Source organism: Halichoerus grypus, chromosome 7 (genome assembly GCF_964656455.1).
Source record: "Halichoerus grypus chromosome 7, mHalGry1.hap1.1, whole genome shotgun sequence".
Lineage (NCBI taxonomy): Eukaryota > Metazoa > Chordata > Mammalia > Carnivora > Phocidae > Halichoerus > Halichoerus grypus.
Window position 1 is genome coordinate 28810205 of NC_135718.1, and position 16267 is coordinate 28826471.

Consider the following 16267-nt stretch of genomic DNA (forward strand, 5'->3'; position numbering starts at 1 on the left):
ACTCCAGGCGCGTTCCAGGAGGATGGCAGGGAGACAGGCCTCTCTTATCTACTAGACCACTTCCATCCATAGAAGGCTCTGCCTGAATCACTTCCACACTCTGTGGGAAACAGAGGCCACAAACACCTCCCTGTTCCGCCCAGAGCTCTGGTCCTCGCTGGTACCCGGCACAAGCATGCCATTCTGCTGTCACTCCCAGGACCACACATCAAATGCAAGCGACATCATTGTTGTGCGAGGAGGAGAAGCATATTGTGTTTCGTTTTTTAAAAGTAAGAACAAGGTTATTGAAGGTTTATTCAAAATCCCAAAGGATTCCCAACACCGAAAGATACAACTGTCTTATAAAGGTCAGGCCTATAAAAGCAATTTTTAAAAGGAAAAAAAAAACCCCACAAACCCTCACTTCACAACAAAGAAAGTCCCAGCTCATCTGAGTGTTGTGCAAGATCAATGTTTTCACGTCCCAGAGCCTGACATTCCTCAATAGGTAAGATGCTGATGACTCGGCATTTTGGTAATTGTGCACATACACTCAGAGGTTTCTGAGCAAGGGAAATGGAAATGCTTTTAATAAAAAAAGAGAAGAAATCAGTAACAGACGAGTGTCCCAGCAGCATGGCAAACTAGTTCAAGTTGTATAATTCCCCTTGGCATTTCCTAAGAGCAGAGGCCCAGGCTGGGGGAGTGAAGTGAAGAGGAAAATGCTAAACTATAGTCAAAGAGGTCTTAGAGGGGACAGATCAAACGGGTATCAAACTGACCACAGAATCCCTCACCAGGAGGTAAGCCAAGCAGCTGACAAATAAATCCCTTGTCCACTCTTGCTTACCTCATACCCTCAAGCTGGCCCTGGAGACTGGTGGGAAGCAGGGTTTTCTGCTCTAGACTCCCAAGTGCTGTGGAAAAGTGTGACAGACCACATTCCTGCAGCCTCTGCATGGTCAGGCTGCAAGGGACATCTGTCCTAGACAGTAAGTTGGAGTTACTGAGGTTGGGTGGAGAAGACCCTGGGGCAAAATTGGGTGTGGGCTCAGAAAGGATTTTACACTCTAACTGGGGCTGAATGAAATCTCCTCTGCACCGATAGGCAGGGCCCCATGAACCTATACACAGCTCTGGGATGCTTGCCTCACTCATGACACCTGTACCTAGAGCAGAACCCATGATACAGAAGAATGCCCCGCTTCCTGTTTCAGTCTGGGGATTTGAAGGGAAAGTAGGGTTCAATGGCTGCCTGCGTCTATCTTTTGGAGCATCAGTGAGGGACAAGCGGGAACAGCCCTCTCCGGTCATGGTCACTGTGCCATGGGCCATCTGTGTTCTCCAAACTGGATGGGGGAGCTTAATTACATAGGTCTATAGGAGTACAAACTCGGATTATTAAAATTCATCATTCTGGGGTAATATTCAACATCAGACAACCAAATGCCAAAAGCTCTCTGTCAAAGCTACAATGTGAACTCTGCAAATCAGCCCAAGTTAGGAGCCCAGATGAACTCGCTCACATTACATGGAGCTTTAATGGTTCCCAAATGTTTATGACACAAAAGCCAACCCAAAGGAATACTGCCACTTACCACATTTCACAAAGTAAAAGGATTATTTTTAGAGACTCCCTGTATATTCTGGGAGGAAACGGTCCCTATCGATCTCAAAGCACATTACAGATGTCAATTGAACACTGAAAAAACATCACTGCTCCTGACCTCTCTCCTGCTCCGTGCTTTTGTGGATTTGGAAGGATTGTCATGGGGAACCTGAAATCATCTCCACTGGGAAAAGATAAAAGGAATGAATCTGGAGAGAGGGAATGATAACTGCAGTGGAGCTGTGTAATCTCAGTGGGTTGATCAGAAGTCTACTTTTTAAATGAAAGCACCTGCAAAGTTGGCTAATTACATCATGCTCTGGAAGCAATGCACAAAACCACTCCATTCTCCTTATTTCAAACTAAAGCTCAAATAGAAGGAAACTGCCTATGGATAATGGTGGCAATATTTGGTGCCGGGACCACTGGCCTCAATCCACTGTGAGCACCATAATTCATTAGCATGACCGCTTTCAAAATGCTAATAAGTCACAGTCCTCTAGGGCAGAACCCATGATACAGAAGAATGCCCCGCTTCCTGTTTCAGTCTGGGGATTTGAAGGGAAAGTAGGGTTCAGTGGCTGCCTGCACCTATCTTTTGGAGCATCAGTGAGGGACAAGGGGGAACAGCCCTCTCCGGTCATGGTCACTGTGCCATGGGCCATCTGTGTTCTCCAAACTGGATGGGGGGCATCACAAAATGCCCATGTTCAAAGGGGTAGCCAAGTCCAGGACAATAGAAGCAGGACCTAAGAGACTCAGATTCCATACATCACCCAGTGCTCATCAAGACAAGCGCACTCCTTAATCCCCATCACCTATTTTACCCATCTCCCCATCCCCTCCCCTCTGGGAACCATCAGTCTGAGTCTGTTTCTTGGTTTGTCTCTCTTTTTCCTTTGCTCATTTGTTTTGTTTCTAAAATGCCACAGGTCACTATATTGTACGCCTGAAACTAATATAACACTGTATGTAAACTACACTGGAATTTAAAACAACGAAAGAATTTTGCAAATGTATACAATATATATGTATCAAATTATCACATACATCTTAAATTTACACAATGTTATATGCCAATTATGTCTCAATGAAACTGGAAACTTTTTTTTAATTTTGAGTACAGTGTTAAGCTGGTTTCAAGTGTACAACTTAGTGATTTGACAAGTCTATACATTATGTTGTGCTCACCACAAGTGTAGCTCCCGTCTGTCCCATTACATCGCTATCCCAGGATCACTGACTATTCCTTATGATCTGCTTTTTATTCCTGTGACTTATTCATTTCAAGCGGAAACTTTTTGTTAAACATAAAAAAGAATTGGAAAAATTTAAAAAAAAATAAATGTAACATTGAAAAAAGGGAGAGAGGTTTGGATTCCAGTTCTCGTCCTTCTCCCTTCTCACTATACCCGGTGATACTGATAGATGGCTCGATGTTTTCAGAGCTGTTTCCTTACCTATTGTTTTCCAATGATAATTTCTTCCCATCTCTGAGGTGGTTGTGGGGATCACATAAAATGACTGGGTTCTTTTTAAACTTAAAGGCCCTATTAATTTCCAGGATTTCTTTTTCCTCTGTGTAAGATGGGGACAAGACGTAATATACGCAAATAATTGTATTTGGATCATAAATCAAGTATGGGGCTGGACAAAAGGAGACCAGATGAAAGGAGGTGGGGAGGAGAGAGTCAAAGGCCCTTTCTTTTTTCCTGTTGTGTTCCTCACTGCTCCAGAGGTAAAGCAAGGGTGGGAAGAAGCTGGCCTTGCTCTCAGTTTTGTGGCTCACCTCTTTCCTGCTGGGTTAAACAGCCAGTCACGGAAAACAAGGGGAAGGTGGAAAGAGCTCTCAGGAGCAGATGCCTCCCACCAGGGTTGGATCAGAAGTTGCAGCACCTCCAGGTCGGCCAGGCGGGGGGGGGGGGGGGGGGGGCAACGTGTCACAGCAGGAGTAAGTCGCCTTCATCTTGGTCTGACGCTGGGTTACCATCAAGTTTTTCGTAATAAATATCAATGAACTAGAATTAACCTTCCTTTAACCGGAAAGTTACAAAGAACTGGTTTGTCTGGTTAACTGAGGATAATTTAAAAGGAAAATATATGCCTGCTTTAATCCTTTTGGTTGAATATTTTTTAAAAATGTGAACCTTCCCTCTCCACTCAAACTTCCTAGCATACTCTTCATTCACCAAGACTCCCTGCATGTGAAGGATCTTGATGGTCCATGATGTGGTCATTTCTCATTCTGCCAGCCGGCAGGAGTAGACCAGTTAGCTGGTAGAAGGCACCAGCTTGGCATCCCACATTGACCATGCTGGTCTGTAGTCATGATGAAGGCATGAGCTCTCACAAAGCAAGAAAAAATTTATTTCTTGGTGGAAAATCACTAAATGAGAGAGAAAACCTTGGTGAAATTTGAGAAGGTGATTAACTTGTCTTGTACAGATAAACATGGGAACCAGATGGCTTTAGATGGGAAAAATGTGACTTGGGAGAAAGCCGGAGTCAACACAAATACTTCTGAAGCAGCAGACTTGGGGGTTTGAGGTCTCAGGACATAGCGTTTTTGGAAGTTGAGGGTCTACTACACAGATAGCAAAACATAGCTGGATTCTTGCTGGCTGAGGTTATGGTGGGGCCTCAGAATCCTACTGGGGCACCGGGTTAGGGAGACAGATGTGGGGGGTGCAGGGAATTGGACTGTGTTTTCACATTCTAACGTCAGGGCAATTTAACAGATAAATTCTTGGTTTGGTCATTACTTGTTTCATGAGCCTAAGAGAGCAGCCTCTAGACATGAAAACAATACAAACACTTCATCGATTATTTAGATTTATTACATTCTTCTCAACCCTCGAGTTACTGTGTAGTTCCATGAGGAGCTGCCTGACCCAGTTAAAAAGAAACCCAGCAACTTTTATTTCATTAACAACAGAGGTTAAACCTAATGAAAAGTCGTTTTGAAAGTTTTACACATATTCTTTGTATGAGTAAGGCCAGGGAGAATACGGTCACCAGAGAGTAACATTACGGGGAAGATGAGGATGGGTTAATGGTCAGCTAAAGGCAGAGGCCACAGAGAATGAATGGTGGAGGGAAAATAGCAATAAGGAATGGTACTCTTTGTTTCTTTCTATTCCTCTCCTGCTGCACTCCTCATCTCTCCATTCTGCAGTGAGACAAATGATGAGCAAGAACTCACCCCATCCCTCACCCCATCATTTCTCCCCGTACATACACAGAGACATCTCCGGGAGCTAAATTCACAAGTGACACCATTGACTCGGCAATGCCCAGGCTGTATGTGCCAGTGAGTGTTATCTGTGGGATGTGCTATGCCTCAGAACTGGCACTGCCTGAGGGAGAGACTAGTTCTCTTGCAGGACAGTGACAGAGACCAAAGGCCTCTTGCACACCCCACTGAATCTATGGAGACCCGACACACCCACGCACGTTTACCTGGGGAGCCCGCCAGAGAGTCCCCTCTGCTGAAGGCGAAGGTACGAGACACAGAGACGGGCACTAAAGAGTCAAGGGCCAAGGATTTGTGAGTTGCGAAAGAGAAGATAAACAGAAAAGGAGAAAGACAAAGAGCAAAGTGTGTGAGTCAGTCTGTTCTTGAGTCTTCACGGAGTCACATTTCTCTGCAAAAGGGAATCTTGCCTCTGAAAACAGGGAAATTGCAAATCCTCTCACAAAGTCACTCTCCAGAAACAGGAACATAAAACAGTCTTGGCTGAAAGTCTTCTGAAAAGATGCGCAGTAATCTTAGAGGGGATTCGACCTGCCGCTGACAAGAGCAGGCAGGGTCCCTGGGAGGAGGGGGGGATGACGTGTGTCTACAGCATTCTCTCGGAACCCGCAAATATGCTGGGAGTCCCGCACTGCCTCGCCCCCAGGGCTTCCCAACCGCCACAGGGCCCTGCCCGCCTGCACGGCGGCTAAAAGCAGAGTGCGTGCTCCTGCCAGGGGCAGCGGGAGGAAGCCTGCCTGTGCCTCCGAGGGGCTCCCCCGTGGTCACAGTGCTGGGCACGAACTGTGTGCATTGCTGGATCGAGGGGGCGTTTCTGTCTGGGAATCTGTCTGCCTCTCTCTTACCTAATTGTTCGGAGAGCCTTTCCTTGGGGACTAAAGGAAGTCAGTCTGCAGGTGACAGCACACCGAAATCGGCAACTTCCGTGGTCCTATCTGCCACCCCAGGTGATTGTACGGACATTACCCACACACGCAGGGGAGCGGGGAGCTTTATACCTACCTGATTGATAATCATTTGGTCTGACACCAGATGTCAAAGAATATCGGAATGGGCTCCTAATGTGAGACGTACCGGGATAAGAAACCCCACAGTCTCAAGAAGCATCCTAGAGCTTCCGGGGCTGCCAATGAAATGCACACCCCACCAAACAGGTAGGAGACAAGCCTCTCCCTGCCTGCATTGCCCTGTGGGCATCCGTTTCTTCTACCCTGAGCTCAAGCCTGGTTCCTTCAGAGTTCCCAGGCTCACTGTGATCCTCCTGGGGTCCCTGGCAATCAGATCCAAGAGAAAGGAGACGGGGCTGGCTGTGTTCCCTTTACCTTGCACAGGAAAAACTAAGGTCTAACTGATAACCTCAACTTCGACTTTGAGGCTAGGTCCCCAGGCCAGTGTTCTGGCGAACCTGTCATCCCATTTATCTCCCTCAAAGGCTAATAAAGCTACAGGCTGGCTTCGAGGATGGGGTAGTTTGCTAGACCGAGACCCTACAAGAATTCACTGCCTTATGCTCTCCTTTGACTGCAGGCTGAGGTTCGTTGCCCGTGAGCAATGCAGGGTGGCTGGACCCTGGGCAGGGGGTGCACCTGGCACAACTGTGGGGTGTGGTGGCCTTGGTGGATATTTTACACTGTACTCCGCTAAGTGGGGAGCGCTTGCGGGGACGATGGAAAATGTCTCCACACCCCTACTGGCTAATTCGATTTCTTTCTCCTTCTGAAGATTTATAAAGATGCTCAGAAGTGAGGGGAGGGAAAGAGTCTAATGCTCCTTTTTAACCAGCTTTGAAGGAGAGATCAGTGTTGTAAGTTTACTCCTGTCTCACTGACAAAATGGAGGCAGAAATGGATAGAAAGAACTAGAGACAGGTAGGAAGGAATGGAGGAAACCAGGTAACAACTTCCCACAACTTTCTAAATAATTTTCTTTTTAAAAAGAATAAAGTTCATCCATATTAGGTGGGCTGGGAGCCTCGTGTAGCTCTTTGTTCCCCCATCTTTTGGTCTTCTGAAAGAGCCAGAACAGGGTCCCATGTCTAGGTAACATTCAGAATCTTAGGAATTACTTCACCCTGAGCAATCCCTAATGTGATGGATGGAAATCTCCTTTAGAGAACCAAAACTTCCGTGGTCCTGTAGCCCATCCCTCACCCATCCAGAGTTCTTGTTCTAAGATGATGATGTTTCCTTCACCAACCTTGTCTGAGATTCATTGGCTTATGTAAGTGTAATAATGTACCAGGGCTTTACTTTTATAGATCTTCAGCTCACGTTGGGCCACGCCTTGGGTATGGAGAGGTACTTCAACTTCATTTCAGCCTTCTGCTCGGCTAGGGTATGAATTACACTGTAAATTGTTCCACTATTTCCACATGGAAATTGCATTCTGGAACATGATGGGTCTCAAATCTGTATTTCCTTGTGCTGTGTGAACTAGCCCGGACATGGGAATGCATCCGGGTAGTCATCACTTACTGGGTAATTTGGAGCAAGTCAATTCTTTAGTTTCTCTGTGTTAAAATGGTATCTACCTTTCCTGTGCCAGGGATTGTGATATCAAGCTTTGAGATCTTCTGATAAATCCCAATAGAAAGTACTCCATAAAATCTTTTTTATGATGAGAGAAAATACCCCATTTGTCATGAAAACAGCCCCCGCTATAAACACTTAATAGCTGAAAGCAATGCAAAATTCAGACCCGTGAATCAAAAAGAAATCTAGAGAAATAATTCTTTCTGGATCACGCTTATATCCCCATAAATGCCATGCCTTCTAAACACAAGTACAATAACTCCACACAGGAAACAGCGAGAAGGTAGAGCACGGAAGGGGCAGAACAAACCAGCCATGAGCCCTGTGGCAGCCCCCGGCATGAGCATGCACAGCCAGCTGGCAGCCAGCTCTCCACCAGCTAAGACGTGGTGACGAGGAAAGAGAAGCAGGTGAGCCACATACCGTGCCAGCCTGGAACTTACATCCTAAGACCTTGTGGGCATTTCCTACTGACACAGTAATGACAGACCCGTGTCAGGTAAAGTGAAGGCCAGTGCGTGAATTATATCCTAGCAGAGAAGGAAAGGCTGAACCTCCACCAGAGCACCGCAGTCACCTGCCTGCATTCTCCGGCAGGTGACAATAAACGGGGCCCCTCCCCTCACAGCTTCCCTCCCTGTCATTCGTCACTTGCACATGAGCAGAGAAGCAGCAGAAGACATTCCAAACACAGCAACGAAGCGCCTGTGGTCGGTGGGTACCTGGCAGGAGGCAGTATTCCTGGCAGAGCATTACAAAGAGGCTGCCAACATTTGGGTTAGCCCCAGGCCAGGCTCAAAGTGCTCGGTCCAGCTCCCCAGAGTGGGCTGAGGCAGGACCACGATGGGGGCAGATGGGGGAGGGGTTTGAGAGATACATACGAAAGACCGAGGATCCAGCCAGGCTTCCAACCTTCCGCACATCATTATCTAAGGACAGAAGGATGCAGTTCAGAACACACCCCTTCTTATGGGAATGCCCCCTCCTCCACCCCAGCCCCAGCACCAATTAACCCCGCAAAAACCAGGCAATCAAATGGAAGTGTAAAAAGCAAAATAAACTTGTCCTTTCATACAGAAAAATACCACTATCCACTCCTGGCACTTGATAATGTTGCAGTCTACCATGTACTTCCACAAACAAACTCCCTGAATAAGAAAGGACTCTTAGACCCATTTTACAGAGGAGGAAACTAAAGTCTAGCAAGTCAAATGGCTTGTACAGAGAGTCCCTAAAAGGAGTCAGGACTTGAACCCAGCTGTTCTTTTCCACAATATCCCATTGCTTCCCCCAAGAAGCTCTGGCCTGGGGACTGGAATACCTGAGCAAGCAGTAGTCATGACGGCTGGGACACCATAGTAGGTGAAGGCTCCATTCTCGAAGCGAAGACCTTCCTTCCCAACCTCCACTTCCACTTTACCCTGGGGGAAAGAAGGAAGTACACTGAGGGCATGTATGAGGACTTCCAGTTCTATTATTGGCTACAACCCTAAGCACTTCTGTCTGGATAACAGGTGGACTTAAGTTCTTATCACAGGGAAATGTGAAGTCTATCTGGACCCATTTCAAAAATAGCAGCTCCGACTTCAGCAGCCCTTGGCAGCACATTAATTGCTTAGTTCATAAAGGAGCATCCCATCCTGCATAACCAACTCTCTTTGCATGTTCTGATGGCCCTTCCGTGATGAATGTCCTGGCCCCAGCTAGCCCCGGGCCCCGTACACTGCTGCCTGGTTTAGTCTGAGATTAGACCATCTCTGAGTCTGGTTGAGAGAAAATCAGATTCTGTGCAGAGCTGGTTTAATTCATCACCAGGAAGAATGGTAGCTAATGGCTTGCCTGTAGCCTGGACCTGTGGGCTGCTACTGTGTTACGTGCGCTGCACAGACTCTCACTCCGTCCCGCCACCCTAGGAGGCCCAGTTTTTATTTATTATTTCATTTTATTTATCCCCAGTTTACAGATGAATCAATTTGAGGCTCAGAGAGGTTAAATAATTCGGTCAAGGTTAGTTAGAAAGCAGCAATACTGGCATTTTAAAGCCAGATCTTTCCCATTTCTGAACCTACACTCTTGCTACTACCTTTCACTTCCTCCAACTTTTATTTGAAAATGGCTACTTTGGGGCGCCTGGGTGGCTCAGTCGTTAAGCGTCTGCCTTCGGCTCAGGTCATGATCCCAGGGTCCTGGGATCGAGCCCCACATCGGGCTCCCTGCTCTGCAGGAAGCCTGCTTCTCCCTCTGCCTGCTGCTCCCCCTGCTTGTGCTCTCTCTCTACCTCTCTCTCTCTCTCTCTGACAAATAAATAAATAAATAAATCTTAAAAAAAAAAAAGAAAATGGTTACGTTTACATGAAGCATAAGATAGTAGGTTATATGGGTTCATTATGTTATATAAACAATGTAATGGGACTCTTGCTGATTTTCAGCAGTGAAGAGTGGGACTCCATTTTTGGAGAAGGGAGGTCACTTTTTGAGGCTACATGGAAGGATGGGTGTGAGGCCCATCACAGGGTCGGAGCAGACAGGCTATAGGTGGACTGTGAGCAAAGAGAGGCCCCTTCTAAGGTAATTGAGCTTAATTAAGATTTTTAAGGCAATCCCTGTATTTAAGGTCTGTAAGATTCTGTTGCGAAGAGATGGGCAATAGTGACAGGGCCAATGCTGGAGACGGGCCAGGGAGCCAGCGGCGTCACAAGCTGGAACCACACGTGACATGTGTTTATGACAGGCCTATCCAAGCACCCAGGGCAGAAGGCGATGGTACTTATGTGAGCACTGGGAAGATGCTGTGCCTCTTTTATTCCATCATTTCTTCCCTCCCTGGTCCTCTTAAGGAGGAGAAGATTCGAGAGGCTACAAAGGCTGAAATGTGGCAGAGAGAGTGGAAGTGTTCCTTGCACCTCCAGAGCAAGGAGCGGCTGGGAGTCAGACATGGTGAGATGTCAGCATGACAGACACGGTTGGGAGGTAGTAGACCGTTGCATTCCTGGGGATGTCTAAGCAGACAACGGGGTGTTTGGGATTCTGCAGGACGACAGTTTTGGAAGTGTAGTCCCAGAACCCCTCTGCTGGAGAAGTCCCCACCCCACCCCACCATAAACACTGCTGACTGGTCAGACTAACTGCCATCAAGGTCCCACCACTCTTGGGACACCGGCCAGTCACACCTGGCCCCTTCTGCGGGTCATGGACAAATGCCCACCCCACTGGCCTTGCCCTGAGGTAGCAGGCTGAGGCTTTGAACCTGGCACTGAGGAGGCACAGCCCTTCCTCTCCATCCAGCCTGGAAATGCCCTCGTCCCGCCCTGGGAGGGTCTCTAACTCCCCCACTCACCTGCAGGAGCAGCACGAAGTAGTCCACGGGGCGGTTGCGCTGGTAGAGGTAGTGTTCTGGGGCTTTCTTATTCTTCTCGTCAAACTTCAGCTCCTGGATCACATTGGGATGTTTCAGGAGCCGGAGCAGGATCTTCTCCGAAAGGTACAGAGATTTAAAGGGCTCCACTTCTAGGGGAGATAGGGAGGCAGGAAGAATAAGCAGCTGAAGGAGTCAGGATGGGCAAACCAGGGCTTGTGTCTACAGCCACCTCCATTCATGCTCCGGGGCACCAAGCCGGCAGGGCTCTTGTGAGTCTCTCAGGTGGGGGTAGTGGGGCCTCCCACCCAAGTGTGCATCTCAGCTTCTCCCCATGCCCTCTGCGGATACGTGTCCCTGTGCTGGCAACCTGGAGAAAACGGGTCACCATTTTGGAAATGTCGGTCTTGCTATTAATTTTCTTCTTGATGTTATTTAAATTTGAGTGTGGACTTAAAAAAGAAGGCAATTTTGCCACTTGCAACAACACGGATGAACCTGGAGGACATTATGCTAAATGAAATAAGCCAGACACATAAGGACAAATATGTATGATACCACTTATATGATGAATCTAAAATAGTCAAACTGGGGGTGCCTGGATGGCTCAGTCGGTGGGCATCCGACTCTTGATTTTGGCTCAGGTCATGATCTCAGGGTTGTGAGACTGAACTCTTCGTTGGGCTCCACCGCTGGGCCTGGAGCCTACTTAAGATTCTATCTCCCTCTCCTTCTGCCCTCCCCCACCCTTGTGCATGCTCTCTCTTTCTCTCAAAAAATCTTTTAAAAGTAATAAATCAGTCAGACTCATAGAAGCAGAGAGTAGCACCCTGGTTAGCCAGGGCTAGTGGGAGGGGGACATGGGCGAGGTATTGGTCAAACGGTGCAAAGTTTCAGTTATGCAGGATGAATAAGTCCTAGAGATCTCCTGCATAGCTTAGTGCCTGTAATTAGCAATACTGTATTGTATACTTAAAATTTTGCTAAGAAGGTAGATCTTATGTTAACATAGAAAAAATAGTAATAAATAAAGAGGGTGGGAGGAAACTCTTGGAGGTGATGGATATGCTTATAGCAGAGACTGTGGTAAGTTTCACAGGCGAATACTTAGCTCCAAAGTCCTCAAGTCGTATACGTTAAATGTGTGTCGCTTTTTGTATGTCAATCTTACCTCAATTAAGTGGTTTAAGAAGAAAAAAAAGCAATGGTAAAAAGAGCATGGATAAGCAAGCCATGTAAACAACAAAGGCCTTAAATGCTATAATCAAATGAAACACAGAGAATTTAACCTGACTTATCGGTATGACATGTTATCTGTTGAATGAAATGAAATTCCAAGTTAATACAGAGTTAATTATGTAAGTGATCCGTTCCCCAAAATGTGAAGCCTTGTTGCATCACATTTTCATATGAACAGGTGTTATTATGCGCTATGCTATGAACAGATACAGCTGTTTTGCTGTGACGGCAGCCAGTAGTTAAAAGAAATCTGTAATCACGACTAGAAAGCATGTTGAAAACTACTTTCAAGAAGCTCCAATTTAAAATTTTCTACTTCTTAACACCTGGAACAGTACTAGCACTCATAACACACTCACTAAATAGATGTTGGACTGACAGCTGAACTTAGTCATGGGTGTGATCGCTCTAAGTCAGAACCTTAATTAGGCCTGGGTGAGAAGACTAGAAAGTTCAAAGACAAATACTATCTTCTTTATAAGAAGGAGAAGTTTGTATTTGGATCCTCATTTTTTTCTTTTTTTTCTGAAGATTCCAAGATTCACAACTGACTTCTGTATTTTAAGAACTTGTAGCTCACAAGCCTATCTGGTCCTGGGAGGGACCTGTTGCCCAGTAACCCCGGGCCTTGTTGCCCAGTAGGACAGGGCCTTTCCCTCTTCAGCAAATCCTCAGGGGCACTCGGCCTCAGGCTCCTGCCAGGAAGCAAGGGGAAGAAGGGAAAAGAGCAGCAGTGGTTTCTTTAGCTCTTTTCTTGAGTAGAAGAGAGAAAAGCAGAGCTGAGTTGTACTCACTTCCGCCCTAGAAGATCAGGCCTGGGGCCGAACAGGACAGTATGTGGCCTCCTGCGGCCCAACCTACGGCACCCCCTCCCCCTGGAACAGTGGTTCTCTGTCTCTGCTGAGCACTGGAATTAGGTTGCGAGGTACTAACGTGATTGGTGCGGGTTTCCCCTTCCAGATTCTGCTTTCTCGTCTGGGGAGGAGACACGGGCGGGAAGCGGGGCGCAGAGCCATACCTGTGGCCATGAAGCGGTGTGTGGCCAGCAGAAGCTGCGGGGAGATCTTCACCCTCATCTCCGAGTCGGAAAGCTTGAACAGGGAGAAGTCGTGCCGCTTCCTCTCCCGGTGTGGGACCCTCTGCTTTTTCCGGTTGTCGGCTGCAGGGTCACAGGGGACAGACGGCGGCCATCTCAGAATCAGTTTTCCCATAGTCACATGGGACAGAGAGATCCTTGGGATCCCATGAACTTCTGCAATGTGTCAACTGTAGGTGACCTCATGACTCTCTTTCCCCGGGGAGCAGAAGGATGCTACTAAGGGACAGAAGGTGGGAGACGCTGCCGGGTCGCAGGATTATTTACTCTTAGGTGGTGTGGGGTGGAAGAAGGGAAAGGCTGGCCTGAACCCCGAGGCCGGGGTTCCAGTGCTCGCTCCCCTCCTGACCAGCTGTGCAACCTCTCTAGACACAGTGTGTGCTTGTTTTCATCTACACAACGAGGTTCATAAGTAGCGATAACGCTTCTATTCATCCCATGCAGTTATTAGGAGACTCCGAGCAGAACCTACCTGTGAAGTGCTTACAAAATGGCATTCATACACGAGGGACTAGCTTTCTCAGCATCAAGGGGTTTGGCAGAGCCCAGGGGGTTTCCGCCTCTTGCCCTTCTCCTGTCCCCAGAGCTGGACTCACCAGGTCTCTTCCTGTGGATTTAAACCACACCCTGGGCAGTATCTAAAGCATGTCACCCAAGGGATGTAGGTGGTCACCTCCTCTTTCCACTCACAATTCTCCTGCTTCAACCCTAGCCTCTCCCCAGGAAGGGGATTGAGAAAAAAATCAAGGGAAGAAGAAAGGAGAAGGAATGGGAACAGCCCTCTAACTTACAAAGTTGCGTTCTCTAGGCTGGGCCCTCAGGCAAAACCTAGGGGAACTTTAGCTGGCCTGCGCTACTGATGGAGAAAATCTGCTTTTTCCAATTTAATTTTTTTCTCCCTTCTTTTTTTAAGCTTGTTTAAAAAATTTTTTTTTCTTACGGGTAGAGGGAATGTTTTATTTGGTCAGGTGTCTTTTGCTTTCCCTTAGTTTTGAGTAAAATTTTGAAATGTCTTGCCTATTTCACAGTGCTAAGGGGAGCAGGGAAAGGGATGTGGGTTTTCTCCAGACTTGGCCTGTAGACAAACAGGGCTGGGGGGATCTTTCAGTGCAGGCTGAGTGGATGCACTGGACATTAAAGGGAATGAAGCCCAGGGACAAGGAACCAGGGCCCCAGAATCTGGCTCCCTGGTATTCTTCTCCTTTTGGAGCTCACTTCAGCCCCACTGTTTGGGTTTCCTTCTAGAGGACAGAAAGCACCCTTCTACCATGCGGCGGTCTTGTGGGCCTATCTTGGACTCTGGGTTGCTGCTTTAACACTCCTTTTGCTTGCGTAGCAACAGTGGCAAGATGCAGACCTAGCTGTCCTGTGGGTCAGGGTCAAGTGAGAAGAAACACAGTATTCCTGGCTCCTTGGCCTTCTTACAGCTCTTAAGGAATCATGCCAGCAGCGTATTTATAAGCGCAGGAAAGCGCTAACCCTCTCCTCCAGAAAGAGGATTGCTCAGCAAGAGAGCAGCAAATATATGTATCCGATCAATTCTTTTGTTCTCACTGATGAGCAACCTTCTGCTTTATAGGACATGTTTGCCTAAATATCCCCACTCCCTCCTCCATCAGAATGCCACTTAACATTTCATCATTGGAGAATCATTCCTCATCTCCCTCTTCATTCCTATTATTTTAATAGTGACTATTTGGAGCATTAAGGTTGTTAAATGCTGGAGGAGGAGCATACTCATTTAGACTACCATCACTACTATCAGCCCCCGACACCAGTGTGAATGCCTTCCCCAACAGATCTACTGAGATACCTGGGAATTCTAAATCAAGAGCAGTGGGCACAGGTGAAGGGAGAAGGGAAAGGGGGAGGTAGAAGTTAACCCCTATTTGAAGAAGTTGGGCCTGGCCAGGGTATCAGGGCAATACCAGATACTGTGACACTCTTCCTGTGTTTTGTCAGGGCCTGACCCACCTTTTGGGTTTGATCTCTTCTAAGTCTAAAGGGAAGCAGTCTTTCTGCACCACTCACTGACTTAGAGCATCAAAGCTCTTTGTACTGGGAGCTGGTTTCTGAATGGCTGCTTCCAGCAAGCTAAGGACAGGGGTCTGGATGGAACGAATTAGCTGAGGTAGGGGAAAGGGACTGCTGTCTCATGAAGTGAAATTCAGAGGAGGAAACACTTCCTGGCCTAGGGACTCCCATAGATTTAGATAACCCTCTCATCCCACAGACAGAGCAAGCCTTTGTAATGTCTGCCAGCAAAGCTCTGATAAAGCTCAGTAACCAAAAGCAGTCACTGTCTGCATAGAGTCCATATTGTTCCTGAGGGGGGGCATGGGTGGGAGGGGAGGGGAGGGGAGGGAGAATGAGAAACCAGGCTATAGGGCTGGAAAAGCGTGAGGGAGAAGAGCAGTGTTGAAGAAGGGGTATTTAAGGTTTTGGCTTAGGTTGTGTGTGGGCCATCTCATGACGGTCCCCGCCGTGCGCTGATGTTGTGATGGGGGCGGACTGTGAGTGCAACCCCAGGGAGTGCTGGGGTCTGCGTCTAATGGATGAAGAGACAAAACCAAAACCAAACAAAAGAAAAAAAAAACGGGGCAGCAGGGGATGGAAACAAGGGCAGAGTGGCCACCCCAGGCACACTTAGTGTCCTTTACTTCCTTTTCCATCCAAAGGCCAGGAGCAGGAGGTCTCCTTTTCAGTCTTGGCTCAGTTCCCACAGGTTCCCTCCTGGTAAACATTTAGCTGGCATGTTCTCAGTGACTCAGGGTGCCTCAAGCCAGGGTATCTTGCCATGCCAGCACCTAAAATTTGGGGGCTGACACAGCAATGCATGCATGGGCTTGTCCTGTCACCCTTTCACACAGTGTGTCAAACTAAGCCAGCTCTGAGAGTTTCAGAAGAAATGGGATGACCCTGAACAAGAGCCAAGGCCATGTACTTACTGTAGAGGTCAGTTTCATCCAGAATCTCTGACTTAATGATCTCCTCTATGATGTCCTCCAGGGTAACAATGCCCATCACCTCATAGAAGGGGTCTCCTTCTCCCTCGTTGTTCACCCTCTGGACAATGGCCAGGTGAGATTTTCCTAGAGAACAAATGAAGTCCCAGTTAAGCATCTGGAATATTTTCAGAAATCTTTCCTTATGAGAAAATTATACAAAGTTGCTGTGTGACCCATCTTGGGACTGAACTCAT

At 47.5% G+C, this 16267-nt stretch overlaps 1 protein-coding gene across 2 annotated transcripts in view; it reads right to left on the reverse strand.

The window, feature by feature from the left end:
* Positions 1-16267, reverse strand: part of CNNM1 (cyclin and CBS domain divalent metal cation transport mediator 1) — a 60878-nt gene that overhangs the window by 18861 nt on the left and 25750 nt on the right. Inside the window, exons 2-7 of one of the 2 annotated variants that reach the window (XM_036116961.2) lie at positions 16014-16157; positions 12988-13128; positions 10713-10882; positions 8697-8796; positions 8257-8304; positions 5051-5113 (exon numbers count right to left, since the gene is read on the reverse strand). In XM_036116961.2, the coding sequence (XP_035972854.1) occupies positions 5051-5113; positions 8257-8304; positions 8697-8796; positions 10713-10882; positions 12988-13128; positions 16014-16157 (666 nt within the window). The remainder of the gene's footprint in view (positions 1-5050; positions 5114-8256; positions 8305-8696; positions 8797-10712; positions 10883-12987; positions 13129-16013; positions 16158-16267) is intronic. The other variant, XM_036116962.2, reaches the window with a different exon arrangement.